The following is a 16,712-nucleotide window of genomic DNA, read 5'->3' on the forward strand; positions in this document are numbered from 1 at the left end:
TGATTGATAAGTTCCTGGCCTACGGTAGAAGAAGTCAATTTTAGAAAACCTAGCACATTTATTGTGCATGTAATGAGAGCTGTATAACTCATCGCCTCCGACCGTAGGCCATGAACTTATCAATCACCCCTGGTGTGGACCACTGTCTCGAGGCCCAAGACGCCGACTTCTACAAAGAAGGGATCCGTATGCTCCATGACCACTGGACTAAGTGTGTAAATGTAGGAGGGGACTATATTGAAAAATACATGTGCTAGGTTTTCTAAACTTGATTCCTCCTACCTTAGGCCACGAACTTATCAATCACCCCTTGTATGCTACCATGTCACCCCATGTGATGTTGGTTAGCTTACGGTTTTTCATTTTGTACAGGAACTTCCAAAACAATGTTTTCTGTTTTGTTTTTCTAGCAGATGAGGCAATAACTAAACGATGAACAAGGTTCCTTCCTTCCTGCTTCTCAGAAAAGAAGAAGGTTCTCATCCTTGGATATGGATCAGTATTTTTGTTTAAAAACATGTTGTAACATACCAATGTCATCACAGTAATGTGAAATAAAGTTATTATTTTTTGTATATTTTCCCCACTTCTTATGGGTTAAACCTATTTCCTAATGCTTAAGGACAAATGTATGCTACTGAAGAGTGCATGTAATAATTCTTGACAACAGCAATACTGAGTTATTGCCTTAATTATAAAAGTATCAACAAATGACAGTTGAATGTGTGTTCATGTGCCCTTGAAGCTTATTCATAACAGAAAGGTCACCGTGGATAAAAGATTTTTTTTGTTGGTTATATTTTAATGACAGAATTTGTAACTAATCTGCCAAAGGGGGTTTGAATTAAAAATGAATACTTTTTTCCTAACTGCTTTGTAACAGTAATTGTGTTCATGTGATAAAATTATAGCAATTTTGTCTATATGCCTCCATGTAGAATGTGTAATAGTATTGGAACATGAGCTAATATAATACTTGATTTACTTGTATGGTTTTACAGGGTTTGCTGATTGCTTTGGGGGCTGCAGGCCAGTTTCTCATGGCCTACTTAATTCAACATCCAATCAGTCATGACTACTTTGTTCAATATACTATGGGTGGTGCAACATAGCAGGGTTCAATTCTGACCATGGCTAATGTCTGTACAGTGTTTGCACATTCTTGCTATGAGTATGTGTGCTTTTGCTGGGTTCTCTGCCTTGCTCCCATAACCCCAACAATGCGCTGTGACTTAAGTGGCTACTACAAATGACCCTGCAGTGTAGAGGCATGGCACAGAAACACAAAGGGAGGGTGATGGGGCATATGAGTGTAATTTGCAAGACCACAGACAAGTAAGGAAGCAGGAATCAGACTGATGGCATTGGCCTGCTGGGAGCCAGCATAGAAGTAAATGGTTAGCTTCTGATGAAGCTGACTTCCATTCCTTAAAGCTAATGTGTGGAATGGGAATTGCAGTTACCGGAATCATACTGAGATCACAGGAAGATTGAGTTCAAAACACAGACTGCCTTGGCAGGGGAGACTCGTGATGTGTCATTTCTTTCCCTTTCAAAAACCCAACATACCAGAACTGAAATCAATGGAATTAATGAATTGGTAGCCACATAAATAAAAGCAGAAAGCACGCTGGGACCACATTTTTATGTATAAACAAATGACTTGGGCATGAGTGTACAAGGGAGTAGTTTCCAATTTTGTGGATGGTGCAAAGCTTGGCTGAGTCTTAAACACTAAGGGATTTCATAGATGGCAGAGGGGCAGTGATTGGCCGGCAGAATGTATAGAAAAGTGACAAATAAAATTTGATGCAGGTAGTGTGAAGTTTGGGAGAAAGAACAGAGAGGGATAGCTGAGATTAACTGGCTCAGTTCTGTGACCTGCATACATCCTTGATAATGGCAGAGCAAGTTGAGAGCATCGTTTCATCATGCAGTGGTCTATGTGGGAGTCAAGAGCCATGGTGTCAGCAGTTAAGCTTTGTTGTCCAGTAGATACCATCTGGTTTGTCAATGTTCCTTAAATGTAACACTGTACACTGCTGGGAAATTAAGGCATTATCTTGGCTCTTCAGGTATTATTTAATGACTTGCATAATTCACTGACTTCATACTAGCTGGACATTGGAATGGAGCCTCTTTCAGTTATATGCAATGAGGTGCAATTGAAAAAGCCTGTGACCCTAGAAAAGCAGATACTTCTCCAGTTCTCGAAAGAGAATGAAGCATAGCTGTCTTCAAATAAGGATACCAGTAGCTTCCCTCAAGTAGTAGTGAATGTGCAGGAAGAAGCAAGGTTTCAAAAACCAATTACTCTTTGAATTTGACACTGCAGTACTTTCCAAATTTCATTTTTGTATATTTTTATTGAAGCAAAGCATAGTGTTCTTTGCTGAGGTTCAAATTAGACCCTTCCCCTTTCTCTCTCCTTCACTTCAACAGCTATTCCTGCCTCATCACATGCACTCTACTCACATCCACAGTGGTGCTGGTGCATATCTACTGATTCATCAACAGCTGGGAACAAATGATTTTTTTTTTCTTTGCAGAAGCCTTGCAGTCAGCAAAATTTTCTTCAGCTTTTGCCAATAATTGCCTACAATCTTTTGCAACTTGAAACAGTTGTAGAAAGTGCTAACCGCTTATGGCATCATAGCAACAACCATAAACACATCAACCAGCAACTCTCCAAGTTGTATTTGTTCTTTTAGAATAATATTTGCAACACTTGAAGGACTCTCTTTTTGATATTTCAATGTACAATGTGTATTAAAATATATGATCGAGTTGATGTATCTCCTTCCAGTTGTAAGAGTGATTGAGAATAAAATCTGAACAGTTGCCATATGTATATGTATACCCCACTTAATTATGCAGTATTTTCTTATAAGCTCGAAAACATTTCAATGTAATCTTACCGTATTGATTCCAAGAAATCGTACGCGGAATTGTACTTCTGAGAGAAGTTTATCATTTTTCCAAATATAGACTACCATGCAACTTTGTTGCTCAAAAGTCTTACAAATCATGAAGTTCAAGCATACAGTCCAAAATAGTTTGTGCAGGCAGCATGTTGGTGGACTAGTGGCCAGGCCCTCTTGTTTCACAGTGACTATGAAATTACAGAGCTTAGCAGCAATAGTTTGTACAGAACAGAAGGCATTCAGCACAGTTATAACCTTTGATTATTTATAGAAAGATTCTGATTTTAGGGAAATTATGAATTATGAAGATGAGCAAACATTCCCCAAACTTACAATCAGTACCCATCATCTTGTGTCTATTTTTTAATTTGTCTTTTCATTGACCTTTCATACTTCAGCATGCATTACAACATACTGAGTGTAAGCTGTACTGCTGACATCATCAAGATTCAAGGGAAGTTATTCTGACTTGCTGGTGTCAAGTAACAAGGGCCACCCAGCTTATTATCTGATTTGAATTTATCAGCATTCAAAAGTGACAGCAACACAATAAATCTCTTTGTGAGCAAGTTGCAGTAAAGCTACAAAATTCTGGCACAATCAGGATTTTAGTACTAAATTGGCAGCTTTTCTGGGGTATCAATTACTGTCACTGTACACCAAGTCGGTCCAAAAGGAAGCAGGGTCCTAGTGTATTAAAGGGAGCTCAGTAATCAGGCACCTGATGAATTGAATGGGAAATGAGGATCAGGTGAATGGAAACAATGTTAGAAACACTAGTGATGAATCAGAGGTCGAACCCAAATAGTTGGATCCCTGAGTAAGGAACAGATTCCATTTTTACAAATGTCCGTAAATCAGTTTTCTCTAGAAGTCAGAAAATGTGCAAAAATCAGTCAGTATGGCAATCATGCATCCAGTGTCACAATGACATCAGAAGCGCAGAAGACTGATAAGAAAGAGCAATTATTAAAAATGGAGCCAGAGAGGAAACCAGTTTTGTCACTTATAGGAACAAACATACATTGAACTTTCGAATTCAATAATATTACTAGAGCTTTTTCATATGTCCATAAATCGAACATTCTTAATCCGAGGTGGCCTGTGTAAAGTCACACTATATTTGGTGAATTATGCTTTGTAATGTACTGCCCCGGGAAAAGTTTTAACTGGCACTGAGGGGATATCACTGCTGAATTAATTTGTGGATCTTTTCAGTTAAGATCTGTAGTGCACTAGCTCATAAACAGTAATCTTGAGTTTCAAACATCCAGCTCCCGATACTGTCTTCTCTGCATTGGTGACACCCGATGTAAATTGGGGGACCGTTTTGTCGAGCATCTTCACTCCATCTGCAAAAGGGAGAATTTCTCAGTGGCCAGTCATTTTAACTCCATTCCCCATCCCCATTCCCATTCCAACATGTCAGTCCAAGACCTCCTCTTCTGCCACAATGAGGCCACTCTCAGGGTAAAGAAGCAGCACTCATTTTCCAAATAGATAGCCTCCAACATTGAGCTTTTATTCCAGTAATTTTTTTCTTTGTTTCTTTTCCCCTCCCTTTTCCCTCTTCTATTCCCCATTCCAGCTTCTTACCTCTTCTCAATTACCTATCACCTCCCCCAGTGACCTTCCTTCCCCTTCTCTCATGGTCCACACCCAACTGGCTTCACCTATCACCTTCTAGCTTATCCTTCTCTCACTCCCTTCACCATTTTATTTTGGTGTCTTCCCCTTCCTTTCTCGTCCTGATGAAGGGTCTTGGCCCAAAATGTCGACTATTTATTCATTTTCATAGATGCTGCCTGACCTGCTAAGTTCCTCCAACATTTTGTGTGTGTAACTCAGGAAAGTGGAAGCTTTGTCTTCTTTCTCATATTCCTTTACCACATGGAAGGAGTTCATTTGTCCCAGCGAACTTGTCATTTCTCAGAACCATTCCATTTCCCCACTAATTTTGCAATGACCTATTCTTTCACCCATGTCTATTAACCAACTGCATAGCTCCCTCCCTCAATTCTCCTATCACCCACTTATCCTGGAGCAGTTTACAGTAGCCAATCCACTACCAACCAACATGTCTCTGGGATGTTTGAGGAAACATATGTAGTCTTAGGGACAACATGTAAACAGACAGCACCAGAGGCAGAATTGAAAATTGGCTCCTGAAGCTGTTGGATAGCAGCACTACCTGCAGTGTGACTTGGCCACACCATGTCAAGAGGTCCTAGTTGATTTGCACCACAAATAGTTGGGCTACCTCTGTTCCATGGTGCTGTGGACAAGAATTTACCCAGTCAAGAACCTTAGCTCTTACCTGTTTTCTGATCTTTGGAAACATTCCAGATGATTCAGAGTGAGATAACCATAAAACAGAATGTCAAGAAAGCCATGTTTTCACCAATGTTTCTGCCTAACAGTAAGGTAAGAACAGGAGCTAATGCAGATGATCCTTGTAGCAATGTTGGTCTGTACAATTACCCTTCCAGCTCCCTTGTTAATTGATATTAAAGCCTATGTGTTCAGATCCTAGACTTCTCCATATCCCACTCCAAAATTGCTCTTGACCTCCATCTTTATACTTCTTGCCCTATTTTAAAATCACCTTCATCTTTAATATCTTATACAGTACAATTTACTCCCCTTGAATATGTTACCATCTCTCATAGTAAAACACATCTCCCAATGGTGTTACTTTGACATAACATATTCCTAGAATGTAATGCCTGTATGTCGGTTTCTGCTCCTGTTGTACGAATAAGAACAACTCTGCTGAAAGACACTAATGATATGTAATCTGACTGTTCAGCTCACAGCACGCCTTATTCTTAACTTGACAAAATTAACCACACTATCCACCTGCAAGGCCTCTGCACTGAGTTTCAGCTGTGTAGAACAGAAGCCAAACTCTTTATTTTCCATCCTTCTGAGGTGGGCTTTCAATGCTTCTCTGTGAAAATGAATGATATTCTTCTTAACCTTGGTGTGATTTATGACCCTTAACTAAGCTTTGGACTACAGATCCACATCATCAAAATGATAGCCTGTTTTGAACTCTTTGACAAAAGTTTCTGAAACCATTATCTCACGCCTTTATTACCTGTAGACTTGACTATTCTAAGAAATACCTGTTTGAACCCCTTCCCCCTTTACCTTAAATAAATGAGATTATTCAAAATCTATCAATGTCCTATCTCACAACATCCTGCTAACCTATCACCCATAAAGTCATTAACCTCCACTGGCTCTTGGTTAAGCAGTAACTCAATTTTAAATCTCCATTATTTTTAAACCCTTAATAGCCTCAATGCTGCCTTTTGGGTATTTAATATTTCAATAATATTCTAGTAATCTTGTATATAGTTTGATTAAACATTCTTTTTTGTTTGAATAATTATTTACAGGTTATATGTGTAAATGCATAAATTGTATACATCTTGGGAGGCGGGAGGAGAAGATGGTGGTGCGACGCAGCTCGCAGCAGCCACTCCGGTGGTGATGTCTGTTATCTGTCAAGTAGGGTGCTGTGCACAATCCTGATTTGATGGAGACGGACGTCAGAGCACGGAGGAACATCTGGTGAAACTTCTAAAATGCCTGCTTCGCTGCTGCTGCTACTGTGTGGTCCAGAATCTCTGGAGGAGAAGCCCCCGAGTCCTCGGCTTTGCTTGTTGCTTGGTGGCCGGGGAAGGGTCGAAGCGCTCGGCAGAGGATGGCACTCGGAGGGGCTGGTTGGAGGCTCGAAGTTTTCGGACGGACTCAGAGTCCGCTGCGGTCGGGTGTTTCCAATGGTGCTGCATCGGCAAGTAGGCGGCACTTGGAGGTTCATGGCAGGGAGAGTTCCTCCCTTCTGCCGCCTGCATGAGATGATGAGGCTATCAGGACTTTGAGACTTTTTTTTTACTGTGCCCATGGTCTGCTCTTTATCAAATTATGGTATTGCTATGCACTGTTGTAATTATAATTATGTGGTTTTGTCAGTTTTAGTCTTGGTTTGTCTTGTGTTTTCTTGTGATATCATTCTGGAGGAACAGTGTATCATTTTTTAATGCATGCATTTCTAAATGACAATAAATGAGGACTGAGTGTCCTTATAATCTAATCTAATCTAATCATCACACTACCATGTGATATGTGCGTTCTTCACTTAAGGCCCATATTTTGGGCTCCTATGTCTTCCTTTGAATAAATTTAATGTTTTAAAGTCACAAAACATAACATTGGCGATGAGGTATTTTTAAAACAAACCCAAGACGACTACCAACCTGTTAAATGCAGCGAGGAACGGTGAAACAGAGGAGCACGTGTTCTTCGGAAGAGAAGACACGATTGAGTTAAAACAATAAAAGGCTGCAAACAGAAGAGTGAGTACTGGGTGATGGCAATCATAAAAAAAGTGCAGAAATGGCTGGCTGTGTCAGAAAAAATTGATGTTTGATTATACTTTGGGTAATTGGCTCATGTACACTGAACTTAGAGCAGTATTTTGAAACAAGTGAAATAGCCAATGAGAAGTGAATGCCATTTTGCAAAGTGCATTGGGTTTAAAGGCATATAGTTTGCTTTGAAGTTTAACTGCTTGAACTAGACCTGCAGAAATGAGCTTTGCTGATGTTGTAAAAGTAATGCAGGAACATTTAGAACCAAAGCCATTGTTGATTGCAGAACGTTTTAAGTTTCATAAAAGGAATCAAAAAGAAGGGGAGTCCATTTCAGTGTACGTGGCTGAATTGAAGAAATTAAGCCTTGTCAGTATTGTAATGGGTTTAATGATACACGAACAGATTGTTTAGTTTGTGGAATCTTAAAAGAAAGCACTCAAAAACGGCTCCTATCTGAAGCACAACTTATATTTTAAAGAGCAGTGGAAATCACTGTATCAATGGAAACTGTAGACAGATGCAACTGAGTTGCAGTCAGGAATGAAAGTAAGCATGAACAAAATTGCAACATCTGAACAGAAACCAGCCTGGCCGAACAAATTGTGTTACCACTGTGGCAGGGGCTCACATACACCAGATCAATGCAGATTTAAACGCACAACTTGCAGAAAATGCAACAAACTGGGACGCATACAGAGGGCATGTCGGGCAGACAAATATAAATGGACTGCACAGGGAAGAGAAAAAGCTAAAAAGTTGCAGTTACAAAAAGAGCATGAATCTCCATGCTGTTGGTGGAAAATCTGATAATGATGAAAGTGACACAGGACTGTGTAGCCTTAAGATTTAAAGTATGAAAATTAACAATATACAAACAATATGGCTTGTACCAGAAGTGAATGGTAAATTGATTAAAATGGAATTAAACACTGGTTCAGCTGTTTCAGCCATTCCACTAAATGAGTTTGAGAAGCATTTCAAACATACTAACTGAAGCCTGCAGATATCTAACTAAGAACTTATACTGGAGAAGAGATAACTCCTGTAGGAATGACATCTTTAACAGTAAAGTACAACAACCAACAAGGCACATTGAGCTTGTATGCGGTGAAAGCAGAAGGGCCAACATTGTGGGGCATGATTGGCTGAGACAATTACAACTTGATTGGAGGTCCATCCACCATTTTCATGCCACATCCCCTGCAATGAAGCCATATGAAAGCAAATTAAGGTACTGGATGATGCATCAACTGTCTCCATACTGTACATCATGAACTGTTCCCCAAGAGAGGGCAAGCAGGTGTTGGTGTCAATCTCTGTGCCTCTGGTTGGAAAGTATATTGGACCAAGGAAGGACCATGCTGCTCAGAGGTTACATGAAAGTAATGAAAGCAGTGGTCAAACTATCATAGTTTTGTAGGTAGCATATCTGAGCAAGCTGCTGATATGTTAATCAGGAAGTTACTTGTGCAATGTGGCTTGGTTTTAAGCTGGGAGAGAGTTCAAGGCTATCCTTCCCTTCGTAAGTTATTGTGCATTATGTGTGTTATGTGTACCACGGCGTTTTACACCTTGATTCGAAGAAACGTTGTCTTGTTTCTATATACGTTATATGGTTATATACGTTAAATACTAATAAATTTGACTTGACATGAAGGAGTTTCAGAAATTGCAAGCAGCCTGCTTTTGTGAGTATAAAGAGCCAGAATCTACTTTGTGTGCACTACGGTTATTGCATGAACTTCAAGCGGGTGACAAAAAGCTGCTTGTAAGAGTAACATTCAAAGACCAAAGCCCAGCTGTGTGAATGGAAGGAGAAGAGAAAAGGAGTCAATGGAGATTTGAAAACAGAGGATCTGTCAGATGATGTTCTGAATGTGGAAACCAAGAAGAGATATCAGATCGTAAAGGGAACAATAGAAAGATTAATAAGAGGAGACTCCAGTGAATCAAATGGACCTTTCCAACATCAGAGTGCACAAATTAGAAGAAAAAGGAAGGAAGAGAAGGGGAGGAAGAATGTGAATGAGAATGAGAAAGGTGTGAAAGAGAGACGGAACGTGAGAAAGAAAAAGAAAGGGATCGAAAAAGATCCCAGAGAAAGAAAAGAAGAAAGGTGCCCAGAACTGACAGAACTACTTCCTACAGTATCAGAGTCAACTCCTACAACCAACACAGAGGCCCCAGAACCTGAGATTATTCCACAGTCAGAAGTCTCACCTGCCAAGCAAAGTGATCCCCCTTGTCAGGAAAGATGTTATCCCACAAGAACAAGAAAGCCTCCACAGCGATGAAATCTTTCAGCCTGAATGGGACAAATTAAAATTTACTATGCTGTGGATGTTGGAATATAGTTGTTGCATTATTTAATATACTGTGTGTATAGTTGAGAAGCATTTTCTATTGAGGTGGAGTTTATAGCTAAGCAGGGAAGAGTGTTGTGTATTTAATATTTCAGTAATATTTGAGTAATCTTGTGTGTTTATATATATATGTATATATATATGTGTGTGTGTGTGTATATATATTATATACACGTATATATATATATATAGATATTGATATATTGGTTGATTAAGCATTCTCGTTCATTTAAAAAATTATGGATTATATGTAAAAATACTTTAATTGCATACGTCACCACGGTACCACATGATATGTGCGCACTTAATTTAAAGTAAACTCAAAGTTAGACTCACATTTTATTTTTTGGACACTGTATCTTCCTTTGAATTAGTTTAATGTTTTGAAGTTACAAAACATAACACTCCCTATCTCTGTAACTTGTCTTATGCAGAGAAACTGATAAAATATCTGCCTTCCTGTAGTGCAGGCCTCTTGACCATTCCTGATTCAGTGTGGTACTTTTGGAAGTTGTGCCTTCAGCTGTCCCAGCCTTAATCACAGGAACTCCCTACTGATTCTCTTTAGTCTGTTAATTCACTTTCCTCCTTTAAAAAAACTTCTTAAAATCTATCTCTTTGATCAAGTTCTTGGTCAACTGTGCCAATATCTAGTGTCAGATTTTGTTGATTCACACCCTATTAAAGATGAAATATAATTGCAATGTATTGCTATTGCTGTTGTTACTGCGTTTCTCATTTCCACGGGGAATGAGTCAAAAAAATGTTAGATGCAATGCATTTCAGATGTACAGATACCAGTGTCAACAGGACTATTTGTTAACTCAGCTGAGAATGTAGAAGTTGTGACCGTCATTGAAGCAGATGGAAACATCAATAGATCATGCCCAAATCATTTTCTCTCAAAGAAAATGCTCACACGTTTCTACAAAAGGCAAGCAGAGAGAGAGATCACAGAGCACACCGTCACCAGGTAATGCCAGATTGGATTAACAGATAATTTAATACATTTTGGTCACTTATGATGAAGCAAAACAAATTAAGATAAGATTAAGATTAGCTCATTTGTCACGTACAGTGAAATGCATCATTTGAGTCAACGACCAACACAGTTTGAGGATGCGCTGGGGATGGCCTGCAAGTATCACTATGCTTCTGACGCCATTATAACATGCCCACAACTTCCTGCCTGTTTGTCTTTTTGGGAATGTGGGAGGAAACTGGAGCACCTGCTGGAAACCTACATGGTCACAAGGAGAACATACAAACTCCCAACAGACAGTGGTTGGAATTGAAATCCAATCACTAGCGCTGTGATATTCAGGGACTGAGACAATAATAAAATTGTTTTTTTAAAGATTTCCTCCACGATATAATTTTAAATTTTTGGAACTTTTTTTTTCTTGCTGGCAGTTTGATGTTTATCTTTAGAAGCTTTTTGTATGACGCATGGCTCCGGGGTTGAACATCTAATGGGTTTTTTTCTCTTACTTTTCCTTGCCTAGTAGGGGGTTTTTTTCTCATTTTTTAGTCACCAAAATTTTTTCAATCTTTAAAACAATTTTTTTTTCTTGAGACATTGTAAGTGTTGCCTACTTCGATGTACTCTTGTTAATTTTGGATAATAATAATAAAAAGATTTGAAAAGAAAGAAAATTGAAATGTATTGGCACGTAAACATGTATTGGATGACTTAGAAAGGTAACTACTGATTATGGTTTGAAGACCCAAAATCTGGTCTTGCAGGATCAAGCTTCCTTTCTGCCGCTGTATGAGAATAACTCTGACTTTACATTAGTACACTTTCACGATGCTGAAGTCCCAGCTGGCAGCAGAACAGAAGATTTCAATACAGCAATGAGCCTTGTTTCACGATCCTGGCAAGAAATGTTTTGGCAACTTTGTCTCTGCCTTTTTAAAAGCCACTTATGTATAATCATTCCAATGTCAGATTAAAATGAAAACACTGCTCTATAAAACTTAGCATGTTCTTCACATTTTGTTCTACTCAGGGCTTTAATACACTGATGCTTAATAATATTTAAATACCATAACATTAAAAATATTGTTGCACCTCACTGATATTTGTTGCTTACGAGTCATTTGGGATGACTTAAGAGCCTAAATCAATGGTCTAACAAAACCCATGTATGCAATGGAATATCTGCATGTGTTGGAGATTTTTAACAGAAAGTAAGTTTTAATCGCAAAATAACTGAATCATTGTGAAACAGATAGATTGCACACTCTCAGCTCACAATATATGTTACAGTAATAATTGCTCTTTAAAACCACTTAAATTGAAAAAGTCAAAATGAATTGGGAATTGATCATCTTGTAATAATAAGCAAGGTTGATCATCATACACATGAAAGATAAGCCTATATATTTAGATAATAATAGTAATAATAAGTATTGATCCTGAGTAGAAAATTATTTCTTTATAGCAGCAACATTTAATAACACACAGCAATAATAATGAATATAATCATAATATTAGTTAATAATAAAGTACAGAATAATAATATACACAATAATGATTTACCAATGTGCAATAATAATGTATGGAATAATAGAACGGAGACTATTGTACTATGGTGAGTGTTCTCTTGACACACAGAGATGAACTGTTGTATATGCTTATTGCATTTGGTAGGAAAGATTTTCTGTAACAATCCTTGTGACAGTGGAGCTGAGTGAATCTGTTTGAAAGGGTGCTCCACTGCTTATTCAGTAGGTCTTGGAGAGGATGTGCCTGATTGTCCATAATGGATAACCGTTTGTTTCGTGACCTCCTTTCCACCATTAACTCGAAAGAGTACGGGTTGTAGCCAAGGACAGATCCAGCCTTTTTGATGAGTTTATTAAGATAAAGATTATACATCTGAGATCTGCTAAAGCTCTGCATGTGTATCTAATGTATATTACATATTACATATGAGTTTTATTTGTTTATGTTTTTGAACTTCACGCACTGGAGGTTTGCATTTTGATAACATTGCGCCACAAGTCCTCCACGTTTAACAATGGGCTCCTTCAAATTTTCTTTACTCCCCATTCAACTCCAGAATATAAATATACAAATAGTTCCTAAATAATTCATAATTTGCATCTATTTGCATCTGGTTTTCATGGATCCATTGAATCAAACCCACCATTTCAAGTTTTACTTTTATTTCTCTTTTCCTTTCCTGCCCATCTGTTCACCCTTCTTGGGAAATGGTCTCTCAACTTTTTTCTAGCTGTTCAGTCCACTTCCTGCTACTTTCTGAGGCTTTACTCCCCCTTAAGTTAGCCTCCATCTTCTGTCCATCATGCTCCTTGGCCTATCAAGTTAGTCACTGCCTCACTAGGGACAATAACTCCAAAATGGCTCATCCTACTCTCTTTATGATCTTCTCATCCAGTATACTGCTTGACCTAATCTCACCAGTAACTTCCTTCCCAATCAGCACAGCCTACTATGCACTCTGCCAGTGGGTCAACTGTAATTGCTCTGCACCTCCACTGTGGTGAGTACTTTTTTCTCATTTTTTAATTACAAATTTTATAAAGTTATAATCATGTCAGGGCTTAAGTAAGTTAAGGGTTAAGTAATTGTGTAGCTAGTCTGAGAAGGATACACATCCTGCTGTTTCCATTAGTGTTGATGATCATTTGATAGAGATACTGTTGTTGCCACATTATCTATTTATTATTTAAGAAGGTGGTGAACTAAGATAAGTCAGACCAATATGATGTGGTCATTAAGCTAGCAGGGTCAAGAGAGTCTGCTCACAAGATTCAAAGCCTGTAGATGACAGGGTTGGAAGGTTTGCATGATCAATGTGAGAAAGATGATGGGTTTCCGATCAAGATGGTGCTACTGAAGATGAGTGACTGCTTTCTGGTAAATCAAAAGGCAAGAGATTCGACTAAAAACATTACTTATACCATCTTTTGTGAAGCAAATTTTGGTGAACTATCGCCACAGACAGTGAGGAGGCAGGCTGGTTTGGGTGATGAGCCTTGCTGGGGCGTTGCGAGACGCAATGTGTTCGAGCTGGGGAAGCAGACAGAGATGGAGTGAGTGATTTGAAGGAAGAGTTCCGATGCTCGTCCGCCTTAACCCGGGTGCGAGTTTGGATCCCTCCATTTGCCAAGCTGATTTGGTGAGATTGAGAATGGCCTCAGGCTGAGCAGCCCAAGCATATTGGAGTGCCTTTATCTGGAATGTGACACAGCCTGGTGCTTGGACAATTTTAATGCTGGCACCGATAGAGTGGAAGCCCGAGTGTCAAGTGACAGTGAGCGCCAGGCTGATTTTGCTCGCTCTCCTGAAGAGGCTTATTCCTTTTTCCGCGATGCCAAGGCTGTGTACTGATCCAGCTGCTGTACGTTTCTTGGTGCACTGGGGGCCTCGTTGTGATGAGCTGGGGACTGAGGCTGGGGCCTACTCTGGCTGCTCTGGGAATGGATCTGGGACTCAGTCTGGTTTGGGATGCTGTTGGCTTGCTTTGTGTTTTCATTTTCTCTCTCCTTCTCTACATGGTGTTTTTTTGGTCTTTTTTAAAAAATAGGTTATTCAAGTTTCTTGCTTTGTGGCTACCTATAAGCAGACAAATTTCAAGGTGTGTAATTTATACATTCTTTGATAATAAATGTGTTTTGTATCTTGAACCTTTGAATAATGGCCAAACTACAGTGAAGTGTTCACCTAGGCTCGTCAACTGACACTGGTCTTTTTGACCACTGGAACCAATAACAAGAACTGGGCTCTGTTAAAGATGATAAATGGACAGTGGGTGGCCTTGGGTTGAGGAATGAGAGTTAAAATTACACAAGTGGATAAAAATGCACTCAGGATTGAGGGCTACATGGGAAATTAGGAAAGCAAAGAATGGACTAAAGAAAGTGTCATCTGTGCCCAAGAAGTTCCTGAGAACAAGAGCTGTGGGCTACTTATCTACAATCATACATTGTTTAATGCAGAATATTATACTTAATAAACTTGGAAACCTTTACGCAAGCTTCTGGCTGCTATTCATATTGTCTAGTGCAAGAATTGTCCTAGACTTAGTTCTTCAAAATGACTGCTCACAAATAATGTCCCTTGAGGTTCAAAAAGTAAGTCTAGAGTATTACAACACAGAAGCAGGGTCTTTGGTCCATCTAGTCCTTGGCAACCTGATCCACTGCCAAGTCCCATCAACTTGCACCCGGACCATATCTCTCCAGACCTCTCTCTAACATCTTTCCCTGTCCAAACTTCTCAGAAGTATAGCAATTGCATCTACCACTTCCACTGGCAGCTTGTTCCACAATCACACCACCCTCTGTGTGATGCGTGGTCCCGGTCTTTTGGGAAACCTGATGGTGATGCTTTCCTCGCAAGTTTCCAACCTGGCCACACCTTCCACCATATTTGCACACTGAGTCACATTGACCAAATGGTTCCTATCATAAAATAGCCTTATAAACTGTACCTCCTCTCTCATCTCCTCCTCCTTTGTGCCTTTCATCTGACTTCACTATTGCTTCCATTTAAAATCTTCAGTCCCTTTATTGTGAGTTGCCCTCAAAGCATTCCTTAATTTCTCCCAAAATATAAAGACCCCAATCCATATTCTATGCTACAGTCTTGAATTTGCATCTCACACAAATCACTACCCTACATCTCTTTGTCTTTCCAATATTGCTCTTCATTTCTATGTCCTCACAGCTTCATTTCCTTATTTGGCCCTTGAAAAAAATTCTCTTTCAGTTCATTAAAACCTAAGCTAGTTGTGTAATCTTTGGTTCTCTATTTCCCACATTATTTCAGCAGACCCTGATCTGCTCACAAAACCTCCATCCTGGTCATTAACTCTAGTACAACTCTCCACCCTGGCCACTAACTCAATTACACCCACCTCATTGATTACTTAGCCCCAAACAGTAACGTTGAACAACTGGTCATTCACGGTCAGATATGGCTGAATCACGTGAAATGGATCCTGACCTGTTCAAAACCTCTCACTGTTTTAGGGCCATTCTGGAATGGTGACCAGTAAATCTTAATCAATGCTCTCTCCATCATCTCCTCCAACTTACTACCAATAACGAAGAGCTGATGGATACTTTAGATAGCAAATGGATACCATCCAATAACCTTGCTCTCTTGCTTTCCATCCTTTTGCTAAGTCTCAAAGTCAAATCTTCTTCATTTCTCTATATTTGCCCATGTCCTTCCCAAATCCATCTGGTTAATGAGACTAATCTAGTGATTTCACAATTGTCACTGGCCCATTAATCATCCAACTTCCCTTCCTTAACCCTTGATAGCTCATAGCATGAAGTATTCTCTTTCCTCAGATACTGGCTCCTCTTCTATAAATTTGCCAAATATTTAAGGACAGAAATTGACCTGTTGGCAAATATAGTCTTTTTTTTTCATTTTATCACCACTCAAACTGACTGGGGTTTAATTATGTGTGCCCAGCAAAGAATGGCTCTCAGGAAAAGATTGTGACTACATTGTTATAGCCCTCTCTTTGATCCGTTGAAAGTTCAAAGTAAATTTATTATTAAAGTACATATATGTCACCATATACTAGATTTATTTAGATTTATTAGATTTATTTTATGAGATTTATTTAAGATTTATTTTCTTGCAGGCATTCACAGTAAAAAAAAACACAATAGTCGATGAAAAACCGTGCACCACAAAGACGGACAAGTGACTATTGTGCAAAAGACAACAAACTGTGCAAATACGAAATAATAATAATAATAAATAAACAATAAATATCAAGAACAGGAGTTGCAGAGTCCCTGAAAGTGAATCCATATGTTATGGAATCAGCTCCGTGTTGGGGTAAGTGAAGTTATCCCATCTGGTTCAAGAGCCCTGATGCTTGAGGGGTAATAACTGGAATTTCAGATCAAGCCTTCTACTGTTCATCTTATTTCACTTCTTGAGAAGCAACTACCTAGTTGTATTTTGAAATAATTTATTAAATCTGCTTGAACAGAGGTCTGTAAATGATATTTACACTCTGAAAATACATTTATTTACAGTATTA

At 39.0% G+C, this 16,712-nt stretch overlaps 1 protein-coding gene across 6 annotated transcripts in view; it reads left to right on the forward strand.

Moving 5' to 3' along the window:
* The window catches only part of LOC134336701 (BTB/POZ domain-containing protein KCTD7-like), a 117,375-nt gene that overhangs the window by 75,229 nt on the left and 25,434 nt on the right, over positions 1 to 16,712 (forward strand). For 2 of the 6 annotated variants that reach the window (XM_063031082.1, XM_063031084.1), the window contains one exon: positions 411 to 2,974. The exons of 1 other annotated variant lie outside the window; for it this stretch is intronic. In XM_063031082.1, the coding sequence (XP_062887152.1) occupies positions 411 to 417 (7 nt within the window). In that variant the 3' untranslated portion in view covers positions 418 to 2,974. Of the gene's footprint in view, positions 1 to 410; positions 2,975 to 16,379; positions 16,505 to 16,712 lie in introns of those variants that run through there. 3 more of the 6 variants (XM_063031083.1, XM_063031086.1, XM_063031087.1) reach the window with 2 other exon arrangements.

The sequence above is a fragment of the Mobula hypostoma genome, chromosome 23, assembly GCF_963921235.1.
Source record: "Mobula hypostoma chromosome 23, sMobHyp1.1, whole genome shotgun sequence".
Taxonomy (NCBI): domain Eukaryota; kingdom Metazoa; phylum Chordata; class Chondrichthyes; order Myliobatiformes; family Myliobatidae; genus Mobula; species Mobula hypostoma.